General features: G+C 41.1%; 1 protein-coding gene across 1 annotated transcript in view; it reads right to left on the bottom strand.

The window, feature by feature from the left end:
* Positions 1 to 17,670, bottom strand: part of LOC135517069 (parafibromin-like) — a 56,335-nt gene extending 38,665 nt beyond the window's left edge. The window contains exons 1-10 of the mRNA XM_064941093.1: positions 17,246 to 17,670; positions 16,126 to 16,231; positions 15,867 to 15,936; positions 15,645 to 15,707; positions 15,104 to 15,156; positions 14,468 to 14,556; positions 13,667 to 13,880; positions 12,954 to 13,052; positions 12,517 to 12,595; positions 4,407 to 4,471 (exon numbers count right to left, since the gene is read on the bottom strand). Of these exons, the coding sequence (XP_064797165.1) occupies positions 4,407 to 4,471; positions 12,517 to 12,595; positions 12,954 to 13,052; positions 13,667 to 13,880; positions 14,468 to 14,556; positions 15,104 to 15,156; positions 15,645 to 15,707; positions 15,867 to 15,936; positions 16,126 to 16,231; positions 17,246 to 17,376 (969 nt within the window). The 5' untranslated portion in view covers positions 17,377 to 17,670. The remainder of the gene's footprint in view (positions 1 to 4,406; positions 4,472 to 12,516; positions 12,596 to 12,953; positions 13,053 to 13,666; positions 13,881 to 14,467; positions 14,557 to 15,103; positions 15,157 to 15,644; positions 15,708 to 15,866; positions 15,937 to 16,125; positions 16,232 to 17,245) is intronic.
* Positions 17,671 to 18,064: the final 394 nt, after the last annotated feature.

Raw genomic sequence — 18,064 nt, 5'->3', positions numbered from 1 at the left:
GTCCCACTAAGCGCAAACCAGATGGGATGGCGTATCACTGCATAATGCTGTGGTAGCCATGCTGGTTAAGAGTGCCTTGAATTATAAATAACTCCGTGTCATCAGCAAAACACCACCACACACAAACAGAGATAATCCTTTCACTTACTCTGCGTCTCACAACATGGCAGTTGGAACAAACAAAAAAAATCTCAAATTTGGGCTCATCAGACCAAAGGACAGATTTCCACCGGTCTAATGTCCATTGCTCGTGTGTCTTGGTCCATGCAAGTCTCTTATTATTGGTGTCCTTTAGTAGTGGTTTCTTTGCTGTAATTTGACCATGAAGGCCTGATTCACGCAGTCTCCTCTGAACAGTTTATGTTGATGTCTGTTACTTTAACTCTGAAGCATTTATTTGGGCTGCAATCATAGGCTGGTAACTAATTAACTTATCCTCTGCAGCAGAGGCAACTCTGGGTCTTCCTTTCTTGTGGCAGTCCTCATGAGAGCGAGTTTCATCATAGCGCTTGATGTTTTTTGCGACTGCACTTGAAGAAACTTGATTGAGATTGACACCTTTATGTCCTAAAGTAATGGACTGTCATTTATCTTTGCTTATTTGAGCTGTTCTTGCCATAATATGGACTTGTCTTTTACCAAATAGGGTGATCTTCTGTATACCACCCCTACCTTGTCACAACAACCGATTGGCTCAAAATGCATTAAGGAAAGAAAACACAAATGAACTTTTAATTGAAATGCATTCCAGGTGACTACCTCATGAAGCTGGTTGAGAGAATGCGAAGAGTGTGCAAAGCGGTCATAAAAGGCAAAGGGTGGCTACTTTGAAGAATATAAAATATATTTTGATTTGTGTAACACATTTTTGGTTACTACATGATTCCATTTGTTATTTCATAGTTTTGATGATGTAGAACATAGTACAAATAAAGAAAAACCCTGGAATGAGGTGGTGTCCAAACTTTTGACTGGTACTGTAGAATAGTGAAGAAACAGAACACTAACACACAACAAATCATGTAACTATTAATTGATAAAGCTACAACTATATTGCGCATACCATAACAAATAACTGAAAACACAATGTAATACAATGCACTCAAAATAGTGACTATGAAGTTCAGCCTTGATCGGAAAAAAGTTCAGCATAATTCCGTCACGAAGGAGATATGTACATTCATCATGAGTTCTTCCTACGCATAAGACCCCACCAAAGAATGCTTCAGAATAACTCAGAAATTGTATTCGGCTTTGTGAATTAACCGTCTTCAGAAGCATTGATGAAAATGAAGCTTGGAGATGAACTAAAACAGCAGCAATGGCAAAGTAGAATCAGCATTCAAATTTCAGAATGATAGACACACTAAAATGAGACCACTGCAGTGTGTGTGGATGAGGAAGACAAAAGGCAGCTTAACCTTCCCAGGTTTGCCCATTTGCAGAGACGTCGCCGAGTCATGACTCATTCGCTGTACTCGGTGGTTCCCTACAATCAGTACCTGGAGCCCAATCTCATTATAGACTGGGCAGCCTCTGGACACAGATCACAGGCCCCAAAGACCTGGAGGTACAGCGAGCTAACAGAACAGGTCAATGAGCTGGCCAGAGCACAACAATATACCTCAAGCTTTGGGTAATAAATTAGTCAGAAACCGATCAGAGGAACATGAACTCCCTATTACAACAGTAGAGTAGGAACTGGACTTCCAACTGGTTTGCATCTGTTATTGTCCAAGGTATGTAATAGTTCAAACAAAATATAACGTTGATAATAAGAATACGATCAATGTGAAGATATGCTTTTTCGGTAGGATTTTCAATACCCCAAATGTTTTATATACTGAACAAAAATATAACAAATTCAAAGATTTTACTGAGTTACAGTTCATAAGAAAAATCAGTCAAACAAATTAATTTAGGCCCTAATCAATGGATTTCACATGACTGGGAATACAGATATGCATCTGTTGTTCAGTGTAAATTAAGTAAATTGCATTCTCTCCAGCTATTAGGGATTTAAAGATTCACAGATACAAATTTGAACCTTGGACCGATGCATAAGATACTAGTGCATGGGAGCATTTGAAAACCAATCCAAAACGTTATGAATTGCCGGTTTACTAAATGTTTTTCAAAAATATTCCAAAAATACTTTATCTGTTGTGGCTGAATTGACGAGTCCTCTCCTTCAGTTCAGTAGCCTATCAAACATTTATGCATGTAACTGTGTACATCTGATAAGTATACAGTTTAAGACAGTTGCTCATGTCAACGAGGGATGGGCCTTATCCCTGTTCTAATAGGCTATTTGTGCATCTGCACAGCACGTTCAACATTCAAATGTTTGTAAAAGTGGCTTTCACACTGTCAAATCATAGGCTTTATAAGTGACAACCAATGTAATTTGCTGGGTCATTGTTACCAAATGCACAGTAGAGAATGGCGTTTTAACAGAGAGGACAACCCACATCCAACTGCTGCTTGGAGTTTTCAAACATTCAGAATTTAATTCAATTCAGGTTCACCATAATAAATAGTTTGGCTTTAAAACAGCCAGGGTATTGTGATTTTTACATGAACAGGGTCTTTTCATCAAGGACACAATTTTTTAAAAGTTGCATAGACATGGTCACAATGGTCTAGAGGTGAAAGGGTACACGTATTAGCACCGAAACAGTCAAGTCCAGCAACCTCTGACCCGCTTGCAGAAGAATACATCGAAAATAAATAAAAATGTCCCCCAAAAAATCTCTGGAGTTCTGTACGATGGGGGTGGTCGATAAACCAGAATTGGAGGATCCCCCATGATCGTTAAAATCCCTAGTTTGGGAATATTTTGGCTTCACAGTAGATTACAACAACGATGGGCCGAAAGTTGTGGATAAAACGTTAACAGTATGGCACCACTGCGCAACGAGAATAGCCTACGCAGATTGGCGCATGTAGCTTGTTGTTATTGGCGAATCACAAATCATCAACACGGCACTATAATCATAGAGCCTCCGTTTCGTGACAAAGCAAGTAAAGAAAATCCAATCGTAAAAAGATATGGAAATAGTGCCTTCGGAAAGTATCCAGACCCACTGACTTTTTCCACATTTTGTTACGTTGTAGCCTTATAAAAATGGATTTTAAAATAAATAATCCTCAGCAGTCTACACAATACCCCAGTCACAAAGCGAAAACAGGTTAAATGTTTTGCACATTTATTTGCAAACAAAAATCCCTTATTTACATAAGTATTCAGACCCTTTGCTATGAGACTTGAAATTGAGCTCAGGTGCATCCTGTTTCCATCGATCATCTTTGAGATGTTTTGTCAGAGCCCTCAAACTCAACTCTGGACCGCGAAGCCAGTTCCACTGCTTGTTTTCAAAATCAGGTAGAACAGAACCCAAGCAGCATCCAGACCTCGTAGAGTAAGAGTTGAATACCCCTGTTGCAGAGAATCATTGTACCATCTAGACCACTGAAATATCTTTTCAATAACCCAAAATTTGTAGTTTCAGCTGTTTGAAACTGGTGTACAAAACCAAGACTTTAAAACCAGAAGCATTGAAATGGCGCACTTGGAACAAATATACTGCTTCTGGACTTACTTTCAATGAGAATGACAGATCTATAACTCAAATTTCTATGTGAATTTGGTCAGGTCACCCAAAAAGTTAGTTAGATATTGCATCTTTAATTGAGAAGGATATGACCAAAAGCCAACAGGTAGACTGCTACTTAATAGTCAATGGAGGTTAGGCTTGGGTGGTATACTGTATACCGGGGTATTTGGAAAAGACCACAAAATGTTTTTTTTTCAATACCGTCAAACCTAATAGTAATTTTCCATAAATGTGAATATTTGTAGATACTTTAAGTTAATACCTGCAGTTAACTTGTAAAATGCATTAGAGGATAACGCTTACTGTAGTTCCCCAGAACAATTGAGCCAGTCAAGCTTGTAAATAGCATAACAGGAGAAAGTGGGAGGTGGTGAATCCATAGCGTTCTATATCTATCGGCAAGTCTGTTGTGCAGCGCATTTGAGGTGATGAAGTTATTACACTTGTATGCAATTCACTACTAAATGTTTGCCATCAGATATCTTACAATGGCTTTCTGCTGTATTTGAGAAGTCCTACTACTAGAGTTTCTTCCACATCCCCTCTGCTCCGTGTACACCTGCTGCTCTTCACTCAGAAAAGCATGCACAACAACTTTGTTCATTTGCACAATTTCTCTCACCAAAAACGACATTCGGTAGCTACTAGTAATGCTTGTATAGCTTTGAGCTCGATTTGCCATTTGTTGCAATTACATTTGCATTTCGCTAATGGTGTCTGTGACTTTGCTATTACTTGTGCCAATTTTGTTAGCATTCTGGTAGACGCCCCAAAAGAAGATGGTCTTACCGTTACAGATTTCAGAGTCATGCCGTGGTAGGTGCCCATGGTGTCAATCTTGAATCCCTCCGTTTCTAAAAGGACACAAGTCAATCAGTAATGCACGTTACTTTTCAGGTGGCGTAGGGATGTGGCGGTCATGACATTGTGTCAGCCAGTTGATAGTCAATAAAATAACGGCCGTTAATTAACAAACACATTCAGCATCTCCTGGCTTCCACGCATAGCCTACAAGCCACTGATGCAAACCTTTGGAACATCTACATTCTAAAAGGTCTAATAAATCCATGTAATATAGCCTACACCATCCACAATAAATCAATTATTCATTTTAGACAGGTCTAAAGAAACATGTTAAGAAAATGTAGTCTATTTCAGAAGAGAATACTTTGAGATATCCTTATGTTAGGCCTTGATCTGGCTATGCCATATGGCTGTGGGCTACACTAGTTCATTTAGCAGACAAGATTTGCTTAGAATTCCACGGCATTATTTTATATTTTAAAGATTACAATTGAACATAGCTGAATAAAATAAACGATTTGAGGGAGGGTGTACATACGGCCATTCTGTGTTGAGCGGCTAACAAAGAAAAAGGTACTCCTATATGCTTAGTTTAAATACATTTTTCCAACTTTTAGTTGTGATACAAAAGTTGGGGTATACAGTGCATTCGGAAAGTATTCAAAACCCTTCACTTTTTGTTATCTTACAGCCTTATTCTAAAATTGATTAGATTATTTTTACCCCCCTCGACAATCTACACACACAAAATATTGACAAAGCGAACACGAAAATTAAAAAAAATAAAAATACTTATTTATAAAATGTATTTATTTATAAATACTTTAAATACAACTGATTGGACATGATTTGGAAAGGCACACACCTGTCTATATAAGGTCCCACAGTTGACAGTGTATGCCAGAGCACAGGATTGTGTTGAGGCACAGATCTGGGAAAGGGTCCCCAAGAACACAGTGACCTCAATCATTCTAAAAAGGAAAAGGTTTGGAACCACCAAGACTCTTCCTAGAGCTTGCCGACCGGTCAAACTGAGCAATCGTGGGAAAAGGGCCTTGGTCAGGGAGGTGACCAAGAAACCGATGGTCACTGACAGAGCTCTAGAGGTTCTCTGTGGAGATGGTTTTCCTCTTGGAAGGTTCTCCCATCTCTGCAGCACTGGAGGAAACCAGGCACCGCTCATCACCTGGCCAATACCATCCCTACGATGAAGCATGGGATTGGCAGCATCCTGCTGTGGGGATGTTTTTTAGCAGCAGGCACTGGGAGACTAGTCAGGAACGAGAGAAAGATGAACAGAGCAAAGTACAGAGAGATGCTGGATGAAAACCTGCTCAGGACCTCAGACTAAGGTGAAGGTTCAACTTCAACAGGACAACAACCCTAAACACACAGCCAAGACAACACAGGAGTGGCTTTGGGACAAGTCTCTGAATGTCCTTGAGTGGCCCAGCCAGAGCCCGGACTTGAACCCGATCGAACATCTCCGGAGAGACCTGAAAATAGCCGTGCAGGTATGCTCCCCATCCAACCGGACAGAGCTTGAGAGGATCTACAGAGAAGAATGGGAGAAACTCCCCAAATACAGGTGTGCCAAGCTTGTAGCATCATACCCAAGAAGACTTGAGGCTGTAATCGCTGCCAACTGTGCATCAAAGTACTGAGTAAAGGGTCTGAATAATTATGTAGAAGTGATATTGAAGTTTTTGCAAAAAAATCTAAAATCCCGTTTTGCTTTGTCATTATGGGGTAGTGTGTGTAGATTGAATATTTTTCTTCTACATTTTGTTACATTACAAGCCATACTCTAAAATGGATGGAGAAAAAAAAAAGTTAAGGGTCTGAATACATTCCGAATGCACTTGATGTTTGGATTTTAAATACATTCTAAAGCTGCATGATGAGACTAAAAAAGGTTGCATGAAAGGCATGAGCTTTGCTTTGTTTTTGTTTTGTTTTTTTGACCTTGTTTTTTTATATACACTGCACCTTGCACCCTCCTGGAAAGACACTGAGGTCTTTGAATCTATCACGGCAGCACTTAAACCCCTCCAGGATTTCACAGATTCCCTGTCAGGAGAGACATACATGATTGTGCCTGAAGCCAGTCCTCCATTTGTTCAAGTCCTCAATTACAAAAACACCGACCAGGAAACAGATGAGCTGCTCACCATGGCTACCTTTCTGGACCCAATGTTCAAGAGGACCAGAGTGAGAGAGAAAGAAGCTGCTACTTCGCCACAATCAGCAAAGTCCAAGAAGAGCCTTGGGAGCTTCTTTAAGAAAACCAGAAGTGTACCTGCCTTAAGATCACAGAGAGAGGCCATCGAGCAAGAGCTGGACAGCTACACTCTGATGATGGCAGCAGACAGTGAGGCTGATCCTTTAGAGTGGTGGCAAGTTCACACATCCAACTTTCCCAAGTGAGCTGTCTGGCAAAGAAATACTTCAGCATCCCTGCCACAAGTTTGCCCTCAGAGAGTATGTTTCACTGGGGGCAATGTGATCACATGCCAAAGGGCAACTGAAGCCAGAAACTGTCAATAGGCTGATGTTCCTGGTACGGAACTTGTGAAGAGGTAGTGAATTGTTACATGTTGAACCGAGAAACATACAGACTGTTTAAAAAAGTTTACAACTTGAATTCATAACGACAAGTGTTATGTTGAAAAAAAAAAGACCACTTATATTTGGCAGGAAAAAGCCCCCCCACCAAAAAATGTAATTATTTTACTTATATACCCTTGTTTGTTTAATGCAAAGGTTTACCACAGAAATATATATAACCTCTGAGATGTGGCTAGCGTCCCACCTGGCCAAAATTCAGGGAAACTGCGGAGCGCCAGATTAAAATAAATTAATACACTGCTCAAAAAAATTAAGGGAAAACTAAAATAACACATCCTAGATCTGAATGAATGTAATCTTTTATTAAATTCTTTTTTCTTTACATAGTTGAATGTGCTGACAACAAAATCACAAAAATTATCAATGGAAATCAAATTTATCAACCCATGGAGGTCTGGATTTGGAGTCACACTCAAAATTAAAGTGGAAAACCACACTACAGGCTGATCCAACTTTGATGTAATGTCCTTAAAACAAGTCAAAATGAGGCTCAGTAGTGTGTGTGGCCTCCACGTGCCTGTATGACCTCCATACAACGCCTGGGCATGCTCCTGATGAGGTGGCGGATGGTCTCCTGAGGGATCTCCTCCCAGACATGGACTAAAGCATCCTCCAACTCCTGGACAGTCTGTGGTGCAACATGGCATTGGTGGATGAAGCGAGACATGATGTCCCAGATGTGCTCAATTGGATTCAGGTCTGGGGAACGGGCGGGCCAGTCCATAGCATCAATGCCTTCCTCTTGCAGGAACAGCTGACACACTCCAGCCACATGAGGTCTAGCATTGTCTTGCATTAGGAGGAATCCAGGGCCAACCGCACCAGCATATGGTCTCACAAGGGGTCTGAGGATCATCTCGGTACCTAATGGCAGTCAGGCTACCTCTGGCGAGCACATGGAGGGCTGTGCGGCCCCCCAAAGAAATGCCACCCAATACCATGACTGACCCACCGCCAAACCGGTCATGCTGGAGGATGTTGCAGGCAGCAGAACGTTCTCCACGGCGTCTCCAGAATGTCACATGTGCTCAGTGTGAACCTGCTTTCATCTGCGAAGAGCACAGGGCGCCAGTGGCGAATTTGCCAATCTTTGTGTTCTCTGGCAAATGCCAAACATCCTGCACGGTGTTGGGCTGTAAGCACAACCCCCACCTGTGGACGTTGGGCCCTCATACCACCCTCATGGAGTCTGTTTGACCGTTTGAGCAGACACATGCACATTTATGGCCTGCTGGAGGTCATTTTGCAGGGCTCTGGCAGTGCTCCACCTGGCACAAAGGCGGAGGTAGCGGTCCTGCTGCTGGGTTGTTGCCCTCCTACGGACTCCTCCACGTCTCCTGATGTACTGGTCTGTCTCCTGGTAGCGCCTCCATGCTCTGGACACTATGCGGACAGACACAGCAAACCTTAGCTCGCATTGATGTGCCATCCTGGATGAGCTGCACTACCTGAGCCACTTGTGGGTTGTAGACTCCGTCTCATGCTACCACTAAAGTGAAAGCACCGCCAGCATTCAAAAGTGGCCAAAACATGAGCCAGGAAGCATAGGAACTGAGAAGTGGTCTGTGGTCACCACCTGCAGAACCACTCCTTTATTGGGGGTGTCTTGCTATTTGCCTATAATTTCCACCTGTTGTCTATTCCATTTGCACAACAGCATGTGAAATTTATTGTCAATCAGTGTTGCTTCTTAAGTGGACAGTTTTATTTCACAGAAGTGTGATTGACTTGGAGTCACATTGTGTTGTTTAAGTGTTTCCTTAATTTTTTTGAGCAGTGTATAAAAATCTAACTTTCATTAAATCACACATGCAAGATAGCAAATTAAAGCTACACTTGTTGTGAATCCAGCCAACATGTCAGATTTCAAAAAGGCTTTTCTGCTAAAGCAAACAATGCTATTATCTGAGGATAGCAGCTCCGTAAACAAAGAGAGAAACCATATTTCAACCCTGCAGGCGCGACAAAACGCAGAAAGAAAAATATAATTCATTTGACGAGCTTCTTTTGTTTACACTCCAATATGTCCCATAATCACAAATGGTCCTTTTGTTCAATTAATTCCGTCGATATATATCCCTAATGTCTATTTATTTGACGCGTTTGATCCAGAAAAACACCGGTTCCAACTTGCTCAACTTGACTACAAAATCTCAAAAGTTACTTGTAAACTTTGCCAAAACATTTCAAGCTACTTTTGTAATACAACTTGAGGTATTTAACGTAAATAATCGATAAAATTGAAGACGGGATGATCTGTGTTCAATACAGGAGGAAAACAAACAGTAGCTAGCTTTCTGGTCACGCGCCTCTAACAGTACACTTCAAGTGACCCTCGTTCAAGATGGCCGTACTTCTTCATTACACAAAGGAATAACCTCAACCAATTTCTAAAGACTGTTGACATCCAGTGGAAGCGATAGGAACTGCAAGAAGGTACCTTAGAAATCTGGATTCCCAATGAAAACCCATTGACAAGAGAGTGACCTCAAAACAAAACAATATGAATGGTTTGTCCTCTGGGTTCCATTATACTGAGAGACATGATTCAAACAGTTTTAGGAATTTCAGTGTTTTCTATCCAAATCTACTAATAATATGCATATCTTATCTTCTGGGGATGAGTAGCAGGCAGTTGAATTTGGGCATGCATTTAATCCGAAAGTGAAAATACTGCCCCCTGTCACCAAGAAGTTAACTGCAATGCTCACTTTCTGTTTCTATAAGGCTAAAAGCAATATTTTGTAATTTATTAACATTGAAGGGCTCAAAATGTTTAAAAATTTAAATTAAAAAAAGGTACAGTATATCGTGATATTATATCGTTATCGTCCGGACAGTGGAAAATATTGTGATATGAATATAAGTTCATATCGCCCACCCTTAATTGAACTAAAGGAGAGAAGGGCGCTACCAATACTACCGTCTGGGCTGGTAGGAAAGCCAGTTAGCTGGCTTTGTTAAGCGCAAGCCAAGTTAGCTATGCTTCGCAGCCTGGGCTAATAGCCTAGTTGGTTAGCACAATGCCAACCGGAAAAAGCGTGCGCTTTGTCTCTTGATGAACAAAGCATCTGTGTAGATAAGTCGTCAGTCTAGTCAACACAAAACAAGGGAATGTGAGTTGAACTAAACGAGCGAGGAGAGCTAGCAATTCTAGCTTACCAAGTCGCAGTAGCTAGCCGTGTGACCCTTAACAGACATAGAACACAGCTGCAATAACATGTTGATTGCGATAATTTGTAACTTTCCAGGCCCCCCAAAAAACGGACAGAATTCTGCTGCAGCATAACATACAGTGCCTTGCGAAAGTATTCGGCCCCCTTGAACTTTGCAACCTTTTGCCACATTTCAGGCTTCAAACATAAGATATAAAACTGTATTTTTTTGTGAAGAATCAACAACAAGTGGGACACAATCATGAAGTGGAACGACATTTATTGGATATTTCAAACTTTTTTAACAAATCAAAAACTGAAAAATTGGGCATGCAAAATTATTCAGCCCCTTGAAGTTAATACTTTGTAGCGCCACCTTTTGCTGCGATTACCGCTGTAAGTCGCTTGAGGTATGTCTATCAGTTTTGCACATCGAGAGACTGAACTAACTGAATATCAAATGCACACTTGCATCATTAGCAAAGAGACAGAGCAGGCAGACAGCGCAAAGGAGAGAGGCAGGCAGAGGCGTGTTCATACATTTTGGTAACACCGTACCCAAAGCGGCCGAGTATGTGCGCAAATAGATTGTCCCCAAACACCAAACGCGATCACGACACGCTGGTTGAAATATCAAAACAAACTCAACCAAATATATTAATTTGGGAACAGGTCTAAAAGCTAATCTGTCCTATTTAGCTAGCTTGGTGTTGCTAGCTAATTTGTCCTATTTAGCTAGCTTGGTGTTGCTAGCTAATTTGTCCTAGGATATAAACTTTGAGTTATTTTACCTGAAATGCACAAGGTCCTCTACTCCGACAATTAATCTACACAAAAACGGTCAACCGAATCATTTCTAGTCATCTCTCCTCCTTCCAGGCTTTTTCTTCTTTGGACGTTATATGGTGATTGGCATCTAACTTTCATAGTTTCCATGATGACCGACCAAACTCAGTTCATCGATCAGCTTCTATAAACCAATGAGGAGATGGGAGAGGCAGGACCACAACAACAAACTAGATTGGTCCAAACACACCAAGACAGTCATGAAGAGGGAACGACAAAGCCTATTCCCCCTCAGGAAACTAAAAAGATTTGGCACGGGTCCTGAGATCCTCAAAAGGTTCTACAGCTGCAACATTGAGAGCATCCTGACCGGTTGCATCACTGCCTGGTACGGCAATAGCTCGGCCTCCGACCGCAAGGCACTTCAGAGGGTAGTGCGTACGGCCCAGTACATCATTGGGCAAAGCTTCCTGCCATCCAGGACCTCGACACCAAGTGGTGTCAGAGGAAGGCCCAAAAAATTGTCAAAGACCCCAGCCATAAACTGTTCTCTCTACTATCACATGGCAAGCGGTACTGGAGTGCCAAGTCTAGGACAAAATGGCTTCTCAACAGTTTTTACCCCCTGCCATTACTCCTGAACAGGTAATGGTTACCCAGACTATTTGCATTGTGTGCCTCCCCCTCTTTTACGCTGCTGCTACTCTGTTTATCTTATATGCAGTCACGAACTATACATTTATGTACATACTATCTAAATGGCCTGACCAACCAGTGCTCCCGCACATTGGCTAACCGGGCTAACTGCATTGTGTCCCACCACCCGCCAACCCCTCTTTTTACGCTTCTGCTACTCTATTCATCATATGTGCGTAGTCACTTTAACGATACCTACATGTACATACTACCTCAATAAGCCTGACTAACTGTTGTCTGTATAAAACCTTGCTACTCTTTTCAAATGCCTTTTTACTGTTGTTTAATTTCTTTACTTACCTACACATCCCTTTTTTTCTTGCAACATTGGTTTGAGCCTGTAAGTAAGCATTTCACTGTAAGGTCTACACACCTGTTGTATTCAGCGCACGTGACAAATATACTTGGATTTGATTTGACTTACACCGCGTTCAGATTCACAAATGGAACTGGCTTCTATTTTAGCGCTTGGCAACGCAGACGCTCGTTGGCACGCACGAGCAGTGTGGGTGCAATAATTGAATAACATGTTAACATTTATTTTGCAATGCGAGCGCACGCGACAAGCGGTGTTGTCAGCACGTAATGCAACAGTTTTTATGGTTCGGATTTTTCTTAACTTTAAGGATCCCAACTTAATTGAAATATTCACACCCTTAGTGCCAAACATATCAAACGCATAGCAACAAAGCATAACTTCATTCCATTACAATGAGCCTGTCCTCCTTTAGCTCCTCCCACCAGCCTCCTTTACACACACAATACTATTATTCATGGCCATATTTACAAAGAAACATCACATTGACAATATGTGCCCTGGTCCCACTCACCCTCTTTTCCTTTGAATCTCTCCTGATCGTATCGGTTATAGGCAGCTGGGACAGGTTGCTTGTTCCTTATGGACTGGTCCTTGAGGGGAGGCAAGAGGTTACACTTAAAACACAGGTCATTTTCAATTAATGCTCCGCATATTGAGACTATTATAATGAAGTGGTAATACTCCGCTCAACCCTGCTTCGACAGGTTACATACACATTTTTATGGAGAAGCACCAAGTTCATTTCACGCTCCATTTCTTTTAGAAATGACAACAGGGAGGTGAGGTACTCATAGATATTATGGAATTCCGCAGCAAGAGCATTTACTGGCCATGGATTTAATTCTCAATAATGAATTGGCTGGATTCTTCGGTTGCAAACGTGCGTATCCAAAATCAAATCTATGGTGGTACATCTACAGCGTGCATTAAATTAAACATGTTCCTTACCACCAGAGTGGTGTTCTGTGCTGGCCTCTGCTCAGGGGCGCGCCCCTCCTCCCTGGCCTTCACCGATTGCAGGATGGCAAAGATGTTTTTGGAGAAGTTCTGCATGAGCAAAAGACTTATAAGCACTGTGTAAAAAATGGCGAGACATCACTCCAAAGAAAAAGCTTTGATGTGTAGATCAAAGCCACAACGGACCCTGTTCTGTGCACATTGTGCAGTGACATGTGTAAAGCGAGCACCATAAACAAATCCATTGAGCTCCCTCTACCCAAAAATGTCCTAAACTCAAATGTATATAAATCAAGAGGTATTAGTAATTGGGGAGATTAGTCCACAGAAATGTTACACACTTTTTTATATACCTAGATTCTGATACATGGCGGTTTTCTGCAAAATGTGTAATCTCAGACATCACTTCATAGATCTCACCACCAAATCAAAACACATTTCCCCTGTGGTGATGCTGCCACCTGCAGGCATAAAAGAACAAGTTTTAAACCAAAGGTTTTTGATCAGCTACGGATAAGGATCATCGCCCCCACCCTTCAAGGCCAATTTTGTGCTATGGTTACCCGAGGGTAACGCCTACATGGAGTGTGTGACTTCCCATGTGGCCAGCTTCCTCCTCATAATGTCATGAAATGACAGCATCCCTAAATGACAGAATGACCCCCCCAGTCATTGCCAGTCTAGTCTAGGGGTTAACCTCTGACCTTTCCAGTGCTCTGTAGGATGGTGGTCCTGGTCCTCCACACCCGCTCCCTGCTGACAATGTCCCTGGTCACGTCCACCTCAGCGTCCACAAAGCTCCTCTGCTTCAGGGTGATGTCCTCATCCAGGTCTGTCTTAATGGTGGAGCGCTTCTTTGCCATGATCTTGGCTTTGATGGCGGCGATCTTCTCCACTGACATAGCCTCAGACAGTGACCTGGGGGGGGGGTAGAGATTATTTTAGCTAACACTTATTTCACTAGGTGAGCTGAAAGGAACGTTAGCTTTTCATAATTTTAGTAAAAAGCTAAATGATAAGTTGTCATTGAGTAGAGGTTCATGTCCGAGGTTGATTGAGCAGCAATGCGATTAAATAATGCACCGTTTTGAGAATAAAGCAAGGTTCCTGGTTTGTGTTCATGCCTGCTAACCGCTCTCATTGGGATTTGTTAGCTAGGATCTTAAAACCTGTGTGCAGCAACGGTGACTTATTGACAATTGCCCCCTTCTGTAAATAGGGAGCTCAATGAATGTGTCTTCATACCTATCCTAATGCTAGTCATAAGAAAGTGAGACTGCTCCACTAAAGCCAACGGCCCAACATTACCAACTTCTTTCATCCATTGCTAAGGACCTACATCTCTTTTTTTATCCATGTACATTTTAATAGCAATTCAGCTTGTTGGTGCCAGTTGTACAATGTTGTTGAAGAACAGTAAAAAAAAAACTAAAACATTTCTGCACTTTCAGCAAACAAAAAAACAAATAAAAAAAACTGGATGGACGGGAAAAGCACCGAAATACCTGATCTGGTCAGTTTGCACAATGCCCTCTTTGTGGCCCTCCAGTCGAGCAGCCAAACGCTCCTTGTCCAGACGCACTCGTTCCTCATCCTGGAGAATGACAAAATGTTATAGAATGGTGAAATGCTCCGTTTTCTATGGCAAGACTTGAAAATGGCTGTCTAGCAATGATCAACCACCAACTTGACAGAACTTGAATAATATTTTTAGAATAATGCGCAAAAACTGTACAACACTGGTGGGCAAAGCTCTTAGACTTACTCAAAAAGACTCACAGCTGTTGTCTCTGCCGAAGGTGACTAACGTGTTGACTCAGGGGGTTGAATACTTACCTAATTAAGATTTTTGTGATGTGTATACAAAATCGATCTACACAAAATCGATCAACGATCTACACAAAATACTCTGTCAAAGTGGAAGTAAAATTAACACACATATATATATATATATATATAATATAGAATTTTTCTTCCACTTTGACAGAGTATTTTGTGTAGATCGTTGACAAAAATGACAATTAAATCCCACTTTATAGCCAAAGTCAAGGGGTGTGAATACTTAAGCACTCTTGTTAAACAGGATTTCTATTGAGCTGAGGAGTCAGAACGTTGCAGGTCAAATAAAAAATATTATTCACCTCTATCCTTGGTTTTTTGGCTTCAGATGACGCCTCGTCTGCTGCTCGTTTGACTGAGGATGCAAAAAAATAAAATAATTAGCCAACTACGCAATACCGTTACAATATCTCTCAAATGACTTTCTACTTCGCTGTGTCTCACCAAACTGCACACAAATTGCATAAGTGCAACAAGCCAATGGCGTACAAATGGCATATTAGACCTCACAGCATGGACTTTTTTTTTTTTTTTTTTAAATTAATTTTTTTACCTTTATTTAACCAGGCAAGTCAGTTAAGAACAAATTCTTATTTTCAATGACGGCCTAGGAACAGTGGGTTAACTGCCTGTTCAGGGGCAGAACGACAGATTTGTACCTTGCCAGCTCGGGGATTCGAACTTGCAACCTTTCGGTTACTTTGTCCAATGCTCTAACCACTAGGCTACCCTGCCGCCCCGACTGTGGATATATCCGATGCAAGAGAAAATATTTCCTAATATACATGTATTAAAATCATCCAGTCAATCAATGGAAGAGTATCCAAAATGCTTAAACTGTACCTTGGGTTGGCCTTTGCAAACCAATCTCTATGGGGGCACTTCTGTCGATACTTGTTGAAGTAGCTGTGAAGGGGAAAATCAAAAGGGGAATATGTTTTAGTACAACAATTTCAATGGAATCAACACGTGTATTCATTTTACTAGTTAGGTTTCCATCTAATTGGAGACATCCTCATGCAAATATTTTAAAATCTGCACAAATAATTCTCAATTCATACTTACAACTTTCTCCATTGAGATACGAAAGCAAGCCCTTTCGATCAGGTCTTCTGACAACTGGAATGTTCTCGGTCTAGGGTGATCATAAAACCATGTAAATCACGATGAAATAGAACAAAATTGACAAAGGTCACTATAAAGCTTCCGACAACAGCCAATAGGCCAATGGCAACACCAGGTTAGAAGACATGACATTCATTTCAGCATCAGGCAACACATTCTAACTAAGAAGCTTTTGGAATGAGGATATAAATGTACTTACTGCAGCCCTTCGCACATAGGATGGATGAGGGAGATGCACATTGTTGAGCAGGAACAGGATGGAGTCCAGAGTATAGTACTCCTTCGGCTGACCCTCCTTCCCAGTTCTGAAAATGGGAGGTGAAAATGACCATCAGCTTAGACCAGAAGTTTTGTCCACAGTTGTTAAAGAAAAAAATTGATCGTGGCCCCCTCTTATGGAACTAATCTGGAATTTAGGCACAATGCATATATTAATAGCTATGGCTATTTTGTGTTTTTAATGGTCTAAATCCTGTATTTTGTTAATGACATTACACACAAATTGTGACCAGGGCAACCATGTCACAGCTCTTCAATTACACTTCCAACAACTGGTCCAACTTGCTTGGTTCAGGTGCATGAGGTTAATTAAGGGATGGTCCAACTATTACATTTATTATGGCCTGAAAGACTGTTGGTTCTGCAAAAAAACTGGAAATACTGTAGGTAGCTTGCAAGCAAAAATAGATTGTTATCTAGCCACAAACTCTACTAGCCAACTTAGTTACCTGACTTGCACATAACATCAAGGTAAATGTCTACCTGGGCAGGCTAGAAATGTCAAACAGTGACATTTATGGTCACGTGCAGAAATCAATAATAGCTAGCTAACTGCAATATAGTAGCTAGCTAACTGCAATATAGTAGCTACCTGGCTAGCTAATCGATCGTGGACAGATTCTCAAATACAATTTTACTTCTGGATTACTAGTTAACGTTACCTAACTACTGTTAGCTGACTAAACCTGGTGGGTTTGCATTGTATGCGAGACAGCTGGCTTACGGCAACGTTGCCTGGCATGGTTCTGTTAGCTAGGAAGCTAACCATAGCTAGCTACACGAACCATAACAGTATACAGTTGAATAAGCAAGTTAGTTAGCTTGAAATTAGACGGTTAACGTAATAGTTTAACCCCAAAACAAACAGTAAAAACCAGCTACATGTGCGATCTTTCAGTGCAATTAGTCGCACCTTACAAACAGCAAGAAAAGTTTTGGCAACACAGCAGTGGCTAGCAGCTAACTAACGTTACTCATTAACTCGCTACAACAGGCCAATTGAAGAGTTATTTACCCATTTATAAGCAAAATTAACATACCCCCAAATGACATAGTTAGTCTTGACATTTTTAGGCCAAGAGAACTCTCCAAAGATAACTTCGTCTCCTTTGGCGACGATTTCTTTTTTCTGGATGTTGTACAGGCGAAGAACACTCAACACGTCCGCCATCTTCACTTGTCTTCATCTAGCTATGATTGCAAGGCCTCCAGTCACCTATCAACAGAATGCGATGTGGTCTCACTGAATGCCTGATCCCAATTTCCAGTTGTATTCATGTTCAATGTCAATTGATAAACCTAGCCTGAAAACAAACTGCATTACACATATTTTGACTGATCCCTCTATGTACACACACACATTCAAAAAGTGTATTTAATTCATGCCCATTAACGTTATACCTCAAAGTTTGAGATGCACTAATCCCTGCAGTAACAGTGTAAGTAACGTTACCCTCATAACATATTTTCTTTGTTTTCCCTATACAAAAAAAAAGTACAATTGATAGTAAACACTACTATTATTAACGTTGGCATTGACACTATGGCTGCTGTAAATGGCTAACCCATTCATGTATGCTGATTTAGCAAGGGGACGTTTTGTAAGAGCCCAACGACACTCGTTCTGAATGTTACAAACTCATAGCTTGCGGTACGGATTTGAAAACATAAGACCTTATCTTTCATATCAGCTAGAAATAATTTTCTAAATACAAAAGATTCAATTACAACACACCTTTACATGGGGATGAAGTGGAGTTCATCAACTGTAGTTCACACCCAGCCAACCGTACCCGCTGAAAACCCTTGAAGGGTTTTCGAGAGCTAGTAAATGGAGAAAAAAATACTTACATTTCATT

The sequence above is a fragment of the Oncorhynchus masou genome, chromosome 3, assembly GCF_036934945.1.
Source record: "Oncorhynchus masou masou isolate Uvic2021 chromosome 3, UVic_Omas_1.1, whole genome shotgun sequence".
NCBI classification, from domain to species: domain Eukaryota; kingdom Metazoa; phylum Chordata; class Actinopteri; order Salmoniformes; family Salmonidae; genus Oncorhynchus; species Oncorhynchus masou.
This window is presented reverse-complemented; position numbering and strand designations above follow the sequence as displayed.